Source organism: Bos taurus, chromosome 17 (assembly GCF_002263795.3).
Source record: "Bos taurus isolate L1 Dominette 01449 registration number 42190680 breed Hereford chromosome 17, ARS-UCD2.0, whole genome shotgun sequence".
NCBI classification, from domain to species: domain Eukaryota; kingdom Metazoa; phylum Chordata; class Mammalia; order Artiodactyla; family Bovidae; genus Bos; species Bos taurus.
Genome location: NC_037344.1, coordinates 54,125,794 through 54,142,187, shown reverse-complemented (window position 1 = coordinate 54,142,187; position 16,394 = coordinate 54,125,794). Strand labels below are relative to the sequence as shown.

The following is a 16,394-nucleotide window of genomic DNA, read 5'->3' as shown; positions in this document are numbered from 1 at the left end:
TGACCTGAAGATAGCAGTAATCTCTGAGTTGGTCTGGCATGGAAAACTGCTCTTCAAAGAGAGGCACTGCACCAGGAATTTAAATTAGAAAATGCAGAGAAAATGGGAATTATAAGTTCACAACTTCAACACATATGTAGAGAAAGGCTACAGTGTGAGATGTGAACACTGAGGAGCCATAAGCAAGCTAAGCTTACAACTATGCCAATCCAAAGAATGAGGAGAAACTAAAAAATGGAGGAAAAAAACCAGCACACAGGCAGACACATGGCTGTGGCAGGAACAGTGAGAAGCCAACACGAAGTGATTCACTGAGTCATGTTATTGGTGTAGTATGAGTATGAGTTCTTTTTTTTTAAATATAAATTTATTTATTTTAATTGGAGGCTAATTACTTTACAATATTGTAGTGGTTTTGCCATATATTGATATGAATCTGCCATGGATGTACATGTTCCCCATCTTGAACCCCCCTCCCACCTCCCTCCCCATCCCATCCCTCTGGGTCATCCCTGTGCACCAGCCCCAAGCATCCTGTCTCATGCATCGAACATGGACTGGCGATTTGTTTCACATATGATAATGTACATGTTTCAATGCCATTCTCCCAAATCATCCCACCCTCGCCCTCTCCCACAGAGTCCAAAAGAGTGTTCTATACATCTGTGTCTGTTTTGCTGTCTTGCATATAGAGTTATTGTTACCATCTTTCTAAATTCCATATATATACATTAGTATACTGTATTGGTGTTTTTCTTTCTGGCTTACTTCATTCTGTATAATAGGCTCCAGTGTCATCCACCTCATTAGAACTGATTCAAATGTATTCCTTTTAATGGCTGAGTAATATTCCACAGTGTATATGTACCACAGCTTTCTTATCCATTCGTCTGCTGATGGACATCTAGGTTGCTTCCATGTCCTGGCTATTATAAACAGTGCTGCAATGAACATTGGGGTACACGTGTCTCTTTCGATTCTGGTTTCCTCAGTGTGTATTCCCAGTAGTGGGATTGCTGGATCATAAGGCAGTTCTATTTCCAGTTTTTTAAGGAATCTCCACACTGTTCTCCATAGTGGCTGTACTAGTTTGATTCCCACCACCAGTGTAAGAGGGTTCCCTTTCTTTAGAACTTTGCTCTGCTATGTACCAGCTGTGTGATCTTGGGCAAGTCCTTTACCCTGTGTGCTTTTTTGCTCCTTTGTGTAAAGGGTGGTTTATCTAACTAGGTGGTTACGAGGCCTGAATGAAAAACGTAATAGTGCCTGGCACACAGAAAGCACTCGATAAATGCTCTTATTATCACTGCTGCTGCTGTTGCTGCTGTTCAGTCACTAGGTAGTGTCTGACTCTTTTGCAACCTCCTGGACTGTAGTCCACCAGGCTCCTCTGTCCATGAGTTTTTCAGGCAAGAACACTGGAGTGGGTTACCATTTCCTTCTCCAGGGGATCTTTCTGACTAGGGGTCAAACCTGCATCTCCTACATTGGCAGGCAGATGCTTTAATGCTGCGCCACCTGAGAAACCCTCTTACTATCACATTCATTGATCCTATCCGCAAGCTCCCGCTAAAGTCCCTGAAGCTTCCCTGAACCCAAATGCTCAGGCAGTAGTACCTCCAACTGCTCCAGACAGACTATAGTTTTGATCTTTGGATTTCCATAACAGTGCATTTCCTTTGTGTGTGTGTGCGTTAGTTGCTCAGTCGTGTCCAACTCTTTGTGACCCCATGGACTGTAGCTCATGAGGCTTCTCTATCCGTGGGATTTCCCAAGCAAGAATATGGGAGTGGGTTGCCACTCCCTTCTCCAGGGGATCCTCCTGATCCAGGAATTGAACCCAGGTCTCCCACACTGCAGGCAAATTCTTGACCATTTGAGCTACCCAGGAAGCATTTCCTTTAATGCACTAAATGCTCTTTCAATAACTCTTCCCATTTAAAATGTAAATGGAATTAAGGAAAGAACTACAGGCATACTGCCTCAGTTCAGTTCAGTTCATTTCAGTCGCTCAGTCATGTCTGACTCTTTGTGTCCCCGTGGACTGCAGCACACCAGGCCTCCCTGTCCATCACCAACTCCTGGAGCTTGCTCAGAATCATGGCCATTGAGTCGGTGATGCCATCCAACGATCTAATCCACTGTTGTCCCCTTCTCCTCCTACCTTCAATCTTTCCAGCGTCAGGGTCTTTTCCAGTGAGTCAGTTCTTGACATCAGGTGGCCCAAGTATTTCAGTTTCAGCTTCAGCATCAGTCCTTCCAATGAATATTTAGGACTGATTTCTTTTAGGATACACTGGTTGGATCTCATTGCAGTCCAAGGGACTCTCAAGAGTCTTCTCCAACATCACAGTTCAAAAGCATCAATTCTTCAGAACTCAGCTTTCTTCATAGTTCAACTTTCACATATATACATGACTACTGGAAAAACCATACCCTGAACCTTTGTTGGCAAAGTAATGTCTCTGCTTTTTAATATGCTGTCTAGGTTGGTCATAACTTTCCTTCCAAGGAGCAAGCGTCTTTTAATTTCATGGTTGCAGTCACCATCTGCAGTGATTTTGGAGCCCCCCAAAATAAAGCCTGTCACTGTTTCCATTGTTTCCCCATCTATTGGCCATGAAGTGATGGGACCAGATGCCATCAGCTTCGTTTTCTGAATGCTGAGTTTTAAGCCAACTTTTTCTTTTTTGTTGTTGTTTTTTAAGGAATCTCCACACTGTTCTCCATAGTTTAAGCCAATTTTTTCACTCTCTTCTTTCACTTTCATCAAGAGACTCTTTAGTTCTTCACTTTCTGCCATAAGGGTGGTGTCATCTGTGTAGCTGAGGTTATTGATATTTAACCTGGCAATCTTGATTCCAGCTTGTGCTTCATCCAGTCCAGCAATTCTCATGATGTACTCTGCATATAAGTTAAATAAGCAGGGTGACAATATACAGCCTTGATGTACTCCTTTCCTGATTTGGAACCAGTCCATTGTTCCATGTCCAGTTCTAACGTTGCTTCTTGACCTGTATACAGGTTTCTCAGGAGGCAGGTCAGGTGGTCTGGTATTCCCATCACTTTAAGAATTTTCCACAGTTTGTTGTGATCCACACAGTCAAAGGCTTTGGTATAGTCAATAAAGCAGAAGTAGATGTTTTTCTGGAACTCTCTCACCTTTTCGATGATCCAATGGATGTTGGAAATTTGATCTTTGGTTCCTCTGCCTTTTCTAAATCCAGTTTGAACATCTGAAAGTTCACGGTTCACATATTGCTGAAGCCTGGGTTGGAGAATTTTGAGCATTACTTTGCTAGCATGTGAGATGAATGTAATTGTGCACTAGTTTGAGAATTCTTTGGCATTGCCTTTGGGACTGGAATGAAAACTGACATTTTCCAGTCCTGTGGTCACTGCTGAGTTTTCCAAATTTGCTGATATATTAAGTGCAGCACTTTCACAGCATCATCTTTTAGGATCTGAAATAGTTCAACAGGAATTCCATCACCTCCACTAGCTTTGTTCATAGTGATGCTTCCTAAGGCCCACTTGACTTTGCATTTCAGGATGTCTGGCTCTAGGTGAGTGATCACACCATCATGGTTATCTGGGTCATGAAGATCTTTGTACAGTTCTTCTGTATATTCTTGCCACCTTTTTCTTAACATCTTCTGCTTCTGTTAGGTCCATACCATTTCTGTCCTTTATTATGCCCATCTTTATATGAAATGTTTCCTTGGTATCTCTAATTTTCTTGAAGAGATGTCTAGTCTTTCCCATTCCATTGTTTTCCTCTATTTCTTTGCATTGATCGCTGAGGAAGGCTTTCTTATCTCTCCTTGGTATTCTTTGGAACTCTGCATTCAAATGGATATATCTTTCCTTTTCTCCTTTGCGTTTAGCTTCTTTTTTTTTCTTAGCTATTTGTAAGGCCTCCTCAGACAACCATTTTACCTTTTGGCATTTCTTTTTCTTGGGAATGGTCTTGATCACTGCCTCCAGTACAATGTCACGAACCTCCATTCATAGTTCATCAGGCACTCTGTCTATCAGATCTAATTCCTTGAATCTATTTATCACTTTCACTGTATAATCATAAGGGATTTGTTTTAGGTCATACCTGAATGGTCTAGTGGTTTCCCCTACTTTCTTCGATTTAAGTCTGAATTTGGCAATAAGGAGTTCATGATCTGAGCCACAGTCAGCTCCTGGTCTTATTTTTGCTGACTGTATACTGCCTCAGACCACTGCAAAAAAGTGAATATCACAGTAAAGTGAATCACATGAATGTCTTGGTTTCCCAGTATATATAAAGTTATGTTTACCCTATACTATTGTCTGCTAAGTGTGCAATAGCATTATGTCTAAAAAACGTATATACCTTAATTTTAAAATACTTTATTGCTAAAAAATGCTAACCATCACCTGAGCCTTCAGGAAGTCAATCTTTTGGCAATAGTAACATCAAAGATCACTGAGCACAGATTACCATAACAAACATAATGAAAAAGTTGGAAATCCTGCAAGAATTACCAAAATCAAAGACATGAAGTAAGCAAATGTTGGAAAAATGGCACCAACAGACTTACTCACCGCAGGGTTGCTACAAATCCTTAATTTGTAAAAAATGCAATAAAGTATGACTATTCAGTTCAGTTCAGTCGCTCAGTTGTGTCCGACTCTTTGCAACCCCATGAATCACAGCATGCCAGGCCTCCCTGTCCATCACCAACTCCGGAGTTCACTCAAACTCATGTCCATTGAGTCAGTGATGCCATCCAGCCATCTCATCCTCTGTCATCCCCTTTTCCTCCTGCCCCCAATCCCTCCCAGCATCAGGGTCTTTTCCAATGAATCAACTCTTCGCATGAGGTGGCCAAAGTACTGGAGTTTCAGCTTTAGCATCATTCCTTCCAAAGAAATCCCAGGGCTGATCTCCTTCAGAATGGAATGGTTGGATCTCCTTGCAGTGCAAGGGACTCTCAAGAGTCTTCTCCAACACCACAGTTCAAAAGCATCAATTCTTTGGTGCTCAACTTTCTTCACAGTCCAACTTTCACATCCATACATGACCATTGGAAAAACCATAGCCTTGACTAGACAAACGGACCTTTGTTGGCAAGATAATACCCCTGCTTTTGAATATGCTATCTAGGTTGGTTATAACTTTCCTTCCAAGGAGTAAGCATCTTTTAATTTCATGGCTGCAATCACCATCTGCAGTGATTTTGGAGGCCCAAAAAAATAAAGTCTGACACTGTTTCCACTGTTTCCCCATCCATTTCCCATGAAGTGATGGGACCAGATGCCATGATGTTAGTTTTCTGAATGTTGAGCTTTAAGCCAACTTTTTCACTCTCCTCTTTCACTTTCATCAAGAGGCTTTAGTTCCTCTTAGGTTTTTGCCATAAGGGTGGTGTCATCTGCATATCTGAGGTTATTGATATTTCTCCCGGAAATCTTGATTCCAGCTTGTGCTTCTTCGAGCCCAGTGTTTCTCACGATGTACTCTGCATATAAGTTAAATAAGCAGGGTGACAATATACAGCCTTGACATACTCCTTTTCCTGTATGGAACCAGTCTGTTATTCCATGTCCAGTTCTAACTGTTGCTTCCTGACCTGCATATAGGTTTCTCAAGAGGCAGGTCAGGTGGTCTGGTATTCCCATCTCTTTCAGAATTTTCCACAGTTATTGTGATCCACATAGTCAAAGGCTTTGGCATAGTCAGTAAAGCAGAAATAGATGTTTTTCTGGAACTCTCTTGCTTTTTCCATGATCCAGTGGATGTTGGCAGTTTGATCTCTGGTTCCTCTGCCTTTTCTAAAACCAGCTTAGACATCTGGAAGTTCACGGTTCACATATTGCTAAAGCCTGGGTTGGAGAATTTTGAGCATTTTTTACTAGCGTGTGAGATGAGTGCAATTGTGTGGTAGTTTGAGCATTCTTTGGCATTGCCTTTCTTTGGGATTGGAATGAAAACTGACCTTTTCCAGTCCTGTGGCCACTGCTGAGGTTTCCAAATTTGCTGGCATATTGAGTGTAGCACTTTCACAGCATCATCTTTCAGGGTTTGAAATAGCTCAACTGGAATTCCATCACCTACACTAGCTTTGTTCGTAATGAAGCTTTCTAAGGCCCACTTGACTTCACATTCCAGGAGGTCTGGCTCTAGGTGAGTGATCACACCATCATGATTATCTGGGTCATGAAGCTCTTTTTGTGTAGTTCTTCAGTGTATTCTTGCCACGTTTTCTTAGTATCTTCTGCTTCTGTTAGGTCCATACCATTTCTGTCCTTTATCGAGCCCATCTTTGCATGAAATGTTTCCTTAGTATCTCTAATTTTCTTGAAGAGATCTCTAGTCTTTCCCTTTCTGTTGTTTTCCTCTATTTCTTTGCATTGATCGCTGAGGAAGGCTTTATTACCTCTCCTTGCTATTCTTTGGAACTCTGCATTCAGATGCTTATATCTTTCCTTTTCTCCTTTACTTTTCACTTCTCTTCTCTTCACAGCTATTTGTAAGGCCTCCTCAGACAGCCATTTTGCTTTTTTGCTTTTCTTTTCCATGTGGATGGTCTTGATCCCTGTCTCCTGTACAGTGTCATGAACCTCCGTCCATAGTTCATCAGGCACTCTGTCTATCAGATCTAATCCCTTAAATTTATTTCTCATTTCCACTGTATAATCATAAGGGATTTGGTTTAGGTCATACCTGAATGATCTAGTGGTTTTCCCCACTTTCTTCAATTTAAGTCTGAATTTGGCAATAAGGAGTTCATCATCTGAGCCACAGTCTTTACAAACATTTACTTTTACTGTATTTTATTAATACTATTATAAAGAAATTTTTTCATCACTAGAAATACATATAACTGTTCCCTTTGGGTTTCCCTGATGGCTCAGACAATAAAGAATCTGCCTGCAATTCGGTAGACCTGGGTTCGATCCCTGGGTTGGCAAGATCCCCTGGAGACAGGAATGGCTACTCACTCCAGTATTCTGGCCTGGAGAATATCATGGACAGAGGATCGTGGTGGGCTACAGTCCATGGGGTTGCATGCAAAGTGTTGGACATGACTGAGTGACTTTCACTTTCACTTTTTATCTGCAAGTTGCTGGCACAAGAAAAGCACTAAGAAAATCAATTACTAGAATATACCCATGAAAATAATTCTTGATATCTTCAACCTACAGTTTTTCTTTTAATCTCCTTTCTGAAACTTTTCTTCCTGACAATCATTTCCTCATTTCCTTCATTTCCTTCCTATTTCCTCATCAGTTAGGAGTATGATTTTGATTATATTTTTTCTATACTGTTCTTAAGTTGGGTTATCTTTTGTTTTTCCTAATTTCTTTTGTGTTTCCTAATTTCTTTTGTGTTTGTTCCACCTCTCCTATTACAGTATGAAGTCCTGAGGACTGGGACTTTTCTCTTCCATTTCTCTTGTGACAGCAGGAGTGTACAATGAAATAAGCAGAAGATGTAAAATATGCTAGAGATGCTAGAGTGAAGCTCCAACTCTCTCATTTCCTCCTCTATTTGGACAAGTCACTAAACCTGTCACCAACCTGAGAGTGGGACTGTAAAGAAAGCTGAGCACCGAAGAATTAATGCTTTTGAACTGTGGTTTTCAAGGAGATCCAACCAGTCCATCCTAAAGGAAATCAGTCCTGAATATTCATTGGAAGGACTGATGCTGAAGCTGAAACTGCAATACTTGGGCCACCTGATGCAAAGAACTGACTCGTTAGAAAAGACCCTGATGCTGGGAAAGACTGAAAGCGGGAGGAGAACAGGACGACAGAGGATGAGATGGTTGGATGGCATCACTGACTCAATGGACATGAGTTTGAGTAGACTCCGGGAGTTGGTGATGGACAGGGAGGCCTGGTGTGCTGCAGTCCGTGGGATCGCAAGGAGCTGGACACGACTGAACAAATGAACTGAACTGAAACCTGTCTCAGACTCCATGGCATTTTCTATAAAAAAGGAAACAATGTCTATCTGATTTCAAGGTCCATGTGATCTCTCACTGTGGTTCTCTTGTCTCTGATGGATAGCATTTATGAAGAGTTTTATAGTTCATCCTTAGGCACATGCAGTACTGCTCACATTCAAACCTAAAATTACTTCATGGAGAATGATAAAATAACAATTGTTAATGTCAAATGGTGAAGGCCACCCGATCTGGGCATTTACCTTCTTACAGTTTATCTTTAGAGCAGTGTCTAGAATTAGCTTCCAAGTAACTGTATTTCATCACTTAAGCATAAGTTATCATGATTTGCCCCCCATCCTGCTCCCCAGCAAAGCAAGTTCATTAATCTAACATTAACTTGTCACCACTTGTTGGCACACTCTGAACTTTCACCTGGCCACTGAAGAATGTGACTTCATATTTATAGCTCTGACATGAACATTATTTAAAGCACAAATCTCATTTGGCTGCACTTCTGACTTTAGCTTAAACTCGTTCTTCTCCTTCTCTCCCCAGTGCAAAAATTTATGACAAAACAAACAACATAAACTAAACAAAAACCATTGATGGTCACATTATTATTCTCTTTCACAGAATCATATAAAAATAATGATTTGTTTGCCAGGAATTATCCAAGTAAAATATCTAGGATTTTAACTAATACATTTGAACATGAGAGAGTATTAAAAGTATCACAGAACTAAATTATCTTACTTGGCATTTCTGACGCAATTGTCGTAGTTCTTTTATAATTGGAGCTAGAGCTGACTTCTTTTCAGATACCAGGGAATTTAGTTTTTTTACCTGCCATTTAAACAAAATATATGACATCTAAGAAAAGAATTCAAAAGAACTAAAATACTATATGTACGAAGACATTTACTGAAGTATTAATATAAGTGAATAAAACTATAAATTATTTCAACGCCAACGAAAGGGAAGTCATTTAATTAGTACTGACTTCTCAGTAAGACAGAATATGATGTAACTATTCAAAATGTCAATTATTAAGACTGCAAACCATTATGGGAAAATATTTATAATCTAGCTGAAGGATAAAAGAAATTACAAAGTTGCTAATATACAACTCTGTATTAAGTTTAAAAAGTATGTAAATTATGTAGGTTATATAAAATGCACATAAACATGGATGAAGTGATAGTCAAACTACTTAATAACCCAAAAGGTATAGCAATGACCAATCACAATGGACACCAGCCGTAGAGATGAATCAGGTCTTGGAGGCATCTGCTGTGCAAAATGTTAATCTTTTTAGGAGTTAGAATGTTGTGAAATCCAGAGGGCTCTGGGAACAATGTGGACAAGACAGGTGGAGGTAGGTACTCTGAGAGTTTGGGGCAGCAGCTATTTACCAATAAATAATGAAAGATTTCAACATTTTAAAGTCTGATGAAGCTCTACCTGTGCATTCTGGTTAAATAGCAGTCCTAAACATGGAAAGAAACTAAGGACGTACACAAAAATGAAATAACTGTATTAAGTTAAGTAGTATAATTTGGGAAAACTTAATTTTTTATCTTAAATATTTCTTTAATGCTATGTAACTTTTACACACTTCAAAAACCACAAAACATGTAAAGTATTACAAATTGAACAACCTCCTAAGAATGGAAAAATTTAAGAGAGTGATAAAGACAGATGAAAGAATATAATGAAACAATACACAGAAATGAATGTTGTACTGAAAAACAGAACAAACACAGAAATATCTGCCTTAGAGCCTATGTGTAAAACAAAGCCTGTGTAATCACCATTTCAGACATGTCATCCAGTGTTCGTCCTTTCATTTCATCAACTTCACTCTTCAGAGCAGATACTCGTTCTAGTTCTTCTTGGGTATAACTATATCCAGATATACCCCTTTTCTCCTCAATAGTTTGCTGAAAGTAGAGAATAAAAATAGGCATAAAAAACAAGAGTCCACAAAACTGATGTCTAACCTTGATGATTCCCTAAGAAGTATATAGATTTAATACATAACAATAAAGTTGTAAGTAAAATAAAGGAATTTAGTCAACAATCTTCATTGACTTCAACAATAATTATATTCCTTTATATTTTATAAACTTATACTAAATTTTACTATAGCATCTTCAGGGGCATAGGAAGTAATTATAATTTTAGACTTCAGCATAATGCTATGTACTTGGCATAGAAGCTAAAACACAGGATGCACTCATTAAATATTTGGTGAATGAATGATCTCAAGTGAAAAACTGTACATATTTGCTCACTGATCTAGTATTTATTAATGTGCCAAGTACAGATCTAGGCTCTTTAGAAGAACTAAATGGTCTCTTGATGAGGGCAAAAGAGGAGAGTGGAAAAAGCTGGCTTAAAACTCAACATTCAAAAAACACAGATCATGGCATCTGGTCCCATCACTTCACAGCAAATAGAAGGGGAAAAAGTGGAAGCAGTGACAGGTTTTATTTTCTTATGCTCTTGAATCACTGTGGATGGTGACTGTAGCCGTAAAATTAAAAGGTGCTTGCTCCTTGGAAGGAAACCTATGACAGACCTAGGCAGCGAATGAAAAAGCAGAGACATCACTTTGCCAATAAAGGTCGATAGAGTCAAAGCTATGGTTTTTTTCAGTAGTCATGTATGAATGTGAGGGTTGGACTATAAAGAAGGCTGAGTGCCAAAGAATTGATGCTTTCAAATTGTGGTGCTGGAGAAGACTCTTAAGAGTCCTTAGCCTGCAAGGAGATCAAACCAGTCAATCCTAAAGGAAATCAACCTTGAATATTCACTTCAGCATCAGCTAAAGCTCTAATACTTTAGCCACCTGATGCAAAGAGCTGATTCATTGGAAAAGACTGATGCTGGGAAAGACTGAAGACAAAAGGAGACAGGGGTGGCAGAGAATGGATGGTTAGATAGCATCACTGACTCAATGGAGATGAACCTGAGGAAGCTTTGAGAGAAAGTGAAGGACAGGGAAGCCTGGTGTTCTGCAGTCAATGAGTAAGACACAACTTAGAAATTGAACAAGAACACAGTTCTAGGCACCACATATACTGCAGTGAAAAAAAGAAAAAACCAGGGGAAAAAATCCCTTCCCTCACAGAGCTAACTTCTAGTGAGAGCAAATGGGCAATAGGTAAACAACTAAAATATATACAGTGTGAGGGAAGAGTAGGGTTGGAATCTTAAGAAGGTGGTTAGATAAGGTCTCCCTGAGCAGATGACACCTAAGTGAAGCTCTGAAGGAAGTGAGGGAGCAAGTCATAGAGATACCCAGGGGATCAACAAGTGCAAAAGACATGAGGTAGGCACGTACTTGGGGAATTCCCAGGTGGCGCAGTGGTAAAGAATCTGCCTGCCAGTGCAGAAGACATAGGTTCAATCCCTGGGTTGGGAAGATCCCCTGGAGTAGGAAATGGCTATCTACTCCAGTATCCTTGCCTGGGAAATCCCACAGACAGAGGAGCCTGGTGAATTACAGTCCTTGGGGTCATAGTCCTGGGGACTGGGGGACTACAATCCTTGGACATGACTGAGAACAGCCCAGCACAAGAGCATGCTTGGCCCTTTCAATAAACAACTAGACGGGGGCGGGGGGGGGGAGCTTAAAATAGAGGTGGAGATAGGGGAGGGATCATATAGGACTTAGCTGGTTAGCTGAGACAGTATCAGTTTACATTTATTGTCCTTTGCATTCTGAAAAGTGTCCTAGTTTTGATGATAAATTATATTGTTGTGTTTTAGGCCAGTGAAAGAGCTTGGACTTACTTTAAATAGAATGGGAGACTTGTTGGAAGGTTCAGAGTAAAGGAGTTTTTAAGTGAAAACTTTAACATCTATGCTGACTGAGCTCAAACTATAGAGGGACAAGCGGAGGGGCAGAGAAATCAGTCAGAAGACAATTTCAATAATTCAAGTTAGAGATGATGGTAGTATGAAGCAGATGGGGGCAACAGAGGTGATGAGAAGTGGTTCTGTATATATTTTAAAGATAGATCCAACAAGATATGTCTGTGTGTGTGTGTGTGTGTGTGTGTGTGTGTGTGTGTGTATGTACACATTTAAAATATAATTCCTGGCTACATTGGGTCTTCATTGCTGCGCTTGGGCTTCTATAAGTTGCAGCAAGCCGGGGCTACTCTCTAGTTGTGGTCTGTGGGCTTCTCTTATTGTGAAGCACAGGCTCTACAGCATGTGGGCTTCAGTAGCTGCAGCACAAAGGCTCAGTAGTTGCGGCTCACAGGCTCTAGAGCTCGAACTCAGAAGTTGTGGCACACAGGCTTAGCTGCTCTGTGGCATGTGGGATCTTAGTTCCCAGACCAGGGATTGAATCCAAGTTCCCTGCACTGGCAGGTGGATTCTCAACCACTGGACTGCCAGGGAAGTCCCTCCAAGAAGATATTATGACAGGTTAGGATGTGAAGGAAAGTGAGGGGTAAAGATGACTCCAGGGGGTTTTGGCCTGAAGAACTGAGAGAATGGAGTTGCTATTTGTTGAGATGAGGAAGACTCAGGAGGACAGGTGAGGGAGTAGTGAAGGTCAGAAGTTTAAGTTTGGATGTGTTAAAAAAAAAACCTATACTCTCTAGTAGAAATCCAATAGACAGTTCAAGATGTTATATGCACAAGATTGGAATTTGAGAAGCGATCTAGGCTGGAGATACAAATTTGTGAGTTGTCTGCACAGCCAATGTCTTTAAAGCCACAAGAGAATAAGATCACCAAGGGACTGAGGGCAGAGAAGAGATCCAAGGCCTAAGCCTGGGGGACTCTGACATCTAGGCTTTGAAGAAGTGGGAAGAAATCAGCCATGGAGTAGGAACAGTAGTGTTAGTAAGGAAAAACAAGGAGAGTGTAGTGTGCCAGAAGACAAGTAAAGAACAATTTTACAGGAAGAGGGAGTTGTCTATCATGTCAAACACTGCCAATAGGAAGGTAACTATAATAAATTCACATGGACTAATCTCAGGATACCTGCAGTGGATACTGTGGCTGCTCTGCCCTGAACTGCTTACTGTGTCAGTGTACCCAGCCCCTAGATCTTGTGAGAATTGGTATTTTGATGGTTTACAGTTGTCCCTTCCTCAAAGTGTACCCTTGGCTGAACAGAAACTGTGTCACACCACCTCTTGAGTGTTAAGAGGATCCACAGCAAGTGACTGACATAGGGGCCCAAAGGGGGCAGCCCTCTTGCCTAAAAATGAGACCAACTTTGTGATGCAATTTATGCTCAGAGCTCCTTGTGCAATCAGCATGAAACTGGACTCCAACTGAATCTACTTCTTCCTCTTTGCTTCATCCTGTTTCCTTCACTTCCTTTCTCCTAAGAGCACTCACTGAATTAATCATGTGAAGAAGAACAAGAATTCTTGTTTCAGATTCTGCTTCTAGAGAACCTGATCAAACCTGGCTTCTAGGGTTGGATCACTCAACTGGATGAACAAGGCAGAGGGCCCTCTGACTGGGGGCAAGTAGAGTAATATTAGTCTTGGGCATGTTATAGCAGTACAATTGTTAAGACCTGTCAACTAAGGCAGAAAATAGGTGGAAGTGATTATAGTGGTCATGACAATGGATTGCCTGAATCTCCTTAAAGAGAGTTTGCTAAAGAGAATCTCCTTAAAGAGAGGAACAAAGCTGAATGACAGCCACTACTGTTGGCCCTCTGTCTCTACCATCATGTTCATACCAAGGCCATGCTTCCCCCAGGCTGTTACCAGCAGCTAACCCATTCCTTCTTGACAGGGAACTTCTCTTACTGGTGACTGGCTCAGGAAGTCCCCATCTTCCTAACGAAAATGTCCTTAAAATATCCTATATCCTATCCCCAATCTTCCTTCCTCCTTCTTCCTTCATAGATATCAGACTTGCATTAGAGCCTAACATCTTTCCCTGCCTCCTCCTGCCCAATTCCCTCTACCCTTCACAAATACTTCCTTCATAAATCTCTTGTACATTTAAACCAATCTGGATGATGCTTCTTGGAGGACCTGAACGATCACAGGAAGGTACTAGCTGGTGCAATGTTGCTGGTATTTGAGAAGCATAAATAAATAGTCACTTAGCAACAGTCAGGGTGGCTGTTGCTAAGCTCAACTGACAGGCTCAAATCCATTAATCAGTGATTTAATGCAAAGCAATAAGGTCAGAGAACTTCCTTAGAAGGTTTAAAGAAACCCTCATTTCCTATGGCTACAGAGCAGAGAAAGCTGAAAACAAGGGACAGGACTTAATCCTGGCAAAACTTCATAGAAGGCTGAATATATCCCATGTTAAAGTCAGGGCTGTGATAGGGAAGAGAATGTGTGCTGAATCTGAAAGGGGGATAACTGGATAGATTCACTTGAGAATCTTAAAACCCCAGATTATCTTGTATCCTCTGGGCAGTGACAAATGGCTTAGCTTGTTGGTCAGGGGCCTGGAGGAAACAAGAGAGCAAGACTGAATGACTAGGGACAAGGAGGTCTGGGGAGAAGGCATGTGGACTGAGCTATAAGAATTAACACTAAATGTGAAGATCTCTTCATCACATGTATATAGCCACTAGAGAATGCCCACAACAGAAGAGGCACAACTTTAGGCTCTGTGAGTATAAATGTTCTAATTTCCAGATGGACTTGCTTTTACCAGAAGGCACACTGACAGGCCCTCTAAACTTAATCCTCTGGCCACCATCCTGTCGCATGGGCTCCTCATGCCCAAAGACCAGTGGGCAAAAGAAGGAGTGATTTATTGGCAGGATACCTTAAGGCTATACTGATGGTGCTATATAATGGGGGACAGATAGGAATATACTTGGCATTCATGTGATCCATTATGGCATATCTTGGTACTCTCCTACCCAGTTTTACCAGTAAATGGGTAGGTTTAGCAACCACAACCTGAGAAGGGCATTGTTACTAGAATCTCATAGCTCTGAGGAATGAGGGACTGAGTCATCCCACCAAGTAAGTCATCTAGACCACTGGAGGTACTAGCTAAACGTGTGGGGAATCTAGGATGGATGGTAGAGAAAGGAGATACTGAATATTAGTTATGTCTTTGGGACCAAATGCAGCAAAGAGAGTTTTAATTTGTCCCACAAACTCTCCTAAATTTTCCTAGAAATTTTGACCAACTGTAATCCTATAGAAGAAATACCAGGATGGAGTGACTTTAACATGAGACACAAGCAGATCTCAGTGCAAGGGATGGGTTATAGAGGATGTTGTTGGTGCACCACTCAGACCTTATCTGCAAGCTGCTATGAGTGCTGATTGCTAATGCCTCACAGTTGCCCCTTCTTTAGAACATGCCCTTTGCCCAATGGGAGCTGCCTCATCTAGGCTTCATCACCCTACCACAGCTGATGACTGACTGATATGGGAGTATAAAAGGCCAGACCCCTTGCCTCAAGGTGGAATCAACTCCATGGTACAATCTGTGCCCAAATGTTCCTCACAGGATCAAAATGAAGCTGTTTTCAGTCAAGAATACACCCTTCATATGTATACCTATGGCTGATTCGTGTTGATGTATGGCAGAAACCAACACAGTATTGTAAAACAATTATCCTCTAATTAAAAATAAAATTAAAAAATACACCCTTATTTGGCTTTTTTCTACTGCCCCACTTGTTTCCCTCATTCCCTTTCTTCTGAAGGTACTCCCTCCCTCAGAAAATCACTTGTACCAAGTATTCCCTTCTCCGGCTGTGCTTCTAAGAAGCTTAAGGAAAGATGTACAGCAAAAACTGATGGAACTAAAAAGAGAAAGAGCATAGATATTGTAAAACATCTTTCTCAATAATTGATGGGACAAGCAGATGAAAATGTCAATAGAAACACAGAAGATTTGAGTATCATGGTTAACATACTGGACTGAATTGACATATATGGAACACCATCCTCAACATAATATATATTCTTCTCAACTGTGCATGGAACAATGATCAAGATAGACCACATACTAGGCCATAATGCAACATTCAAATTTTTCAAAGAACTGAAATCACAGAGTATGTTCTTTGGTCATAGCAGAAATAAACTAGAAATCAATAACAGAAAGGTAACTAGAAAATCCCCAAATGTTTGGTTTTAAGCAGTAACCATAGGTCAAAGAAATCACAATGAAAATTAGAAAGTATTTTGAAGTGAGCAATAATGCAGTTGCTACATATCAATTTTAAAAGTTACTGCTGTTAGAACCTATGTTTGATGTCTGTAAATGTTCAATCTTTAGTTCCCTAGAACCAAACAATATTCAACAGCATGAGACAGAAAAGTTCATATTGCCAGCTAACCACAACTGGTTGAAATTTCATTAACCTCTAACAGATTATTGCTAGCTGGTAAGCCAACATCCAACCCACTTCAATATTCTTGCCTGGAGGATCCCATGGACAGCAAGCCTGGTGGGCTACAGTCCATGGGGTCACAAAGAGTCAGATATGACTGA

The 16,394-nt window shown here is 40.7% G+C and overlaps 1 protein-coding gene across 7 annotated transcripts in view; it reads right to left on the bottom strand.

Annotated features, from left to right (window-relative positions):
• Positions 1–16,394, bottom strand: part of IFT81 (intraflagellar transport 81) — a 112,408-nt gene that overhangs the window by 33,717 nt on the left and 62,297 nt on the right. For 6 of the 7 annotated variants that reach the window (XM_059876013.1, XM_059876016.1, XM_059876014.1 and 3 more), the window contains 2 exon segments: positions 9,740–9,868; positions 8,682–8,771 (listed from right to left, as the gene is read on the bottom strand). In XM_059876013.1, the coding sequence (XP_059731996.1) occupies positions 8,682–8,771; positions 9,740–9,868 (219 nt within the window). 7 annotated transcript variants of the gene reach the window in all.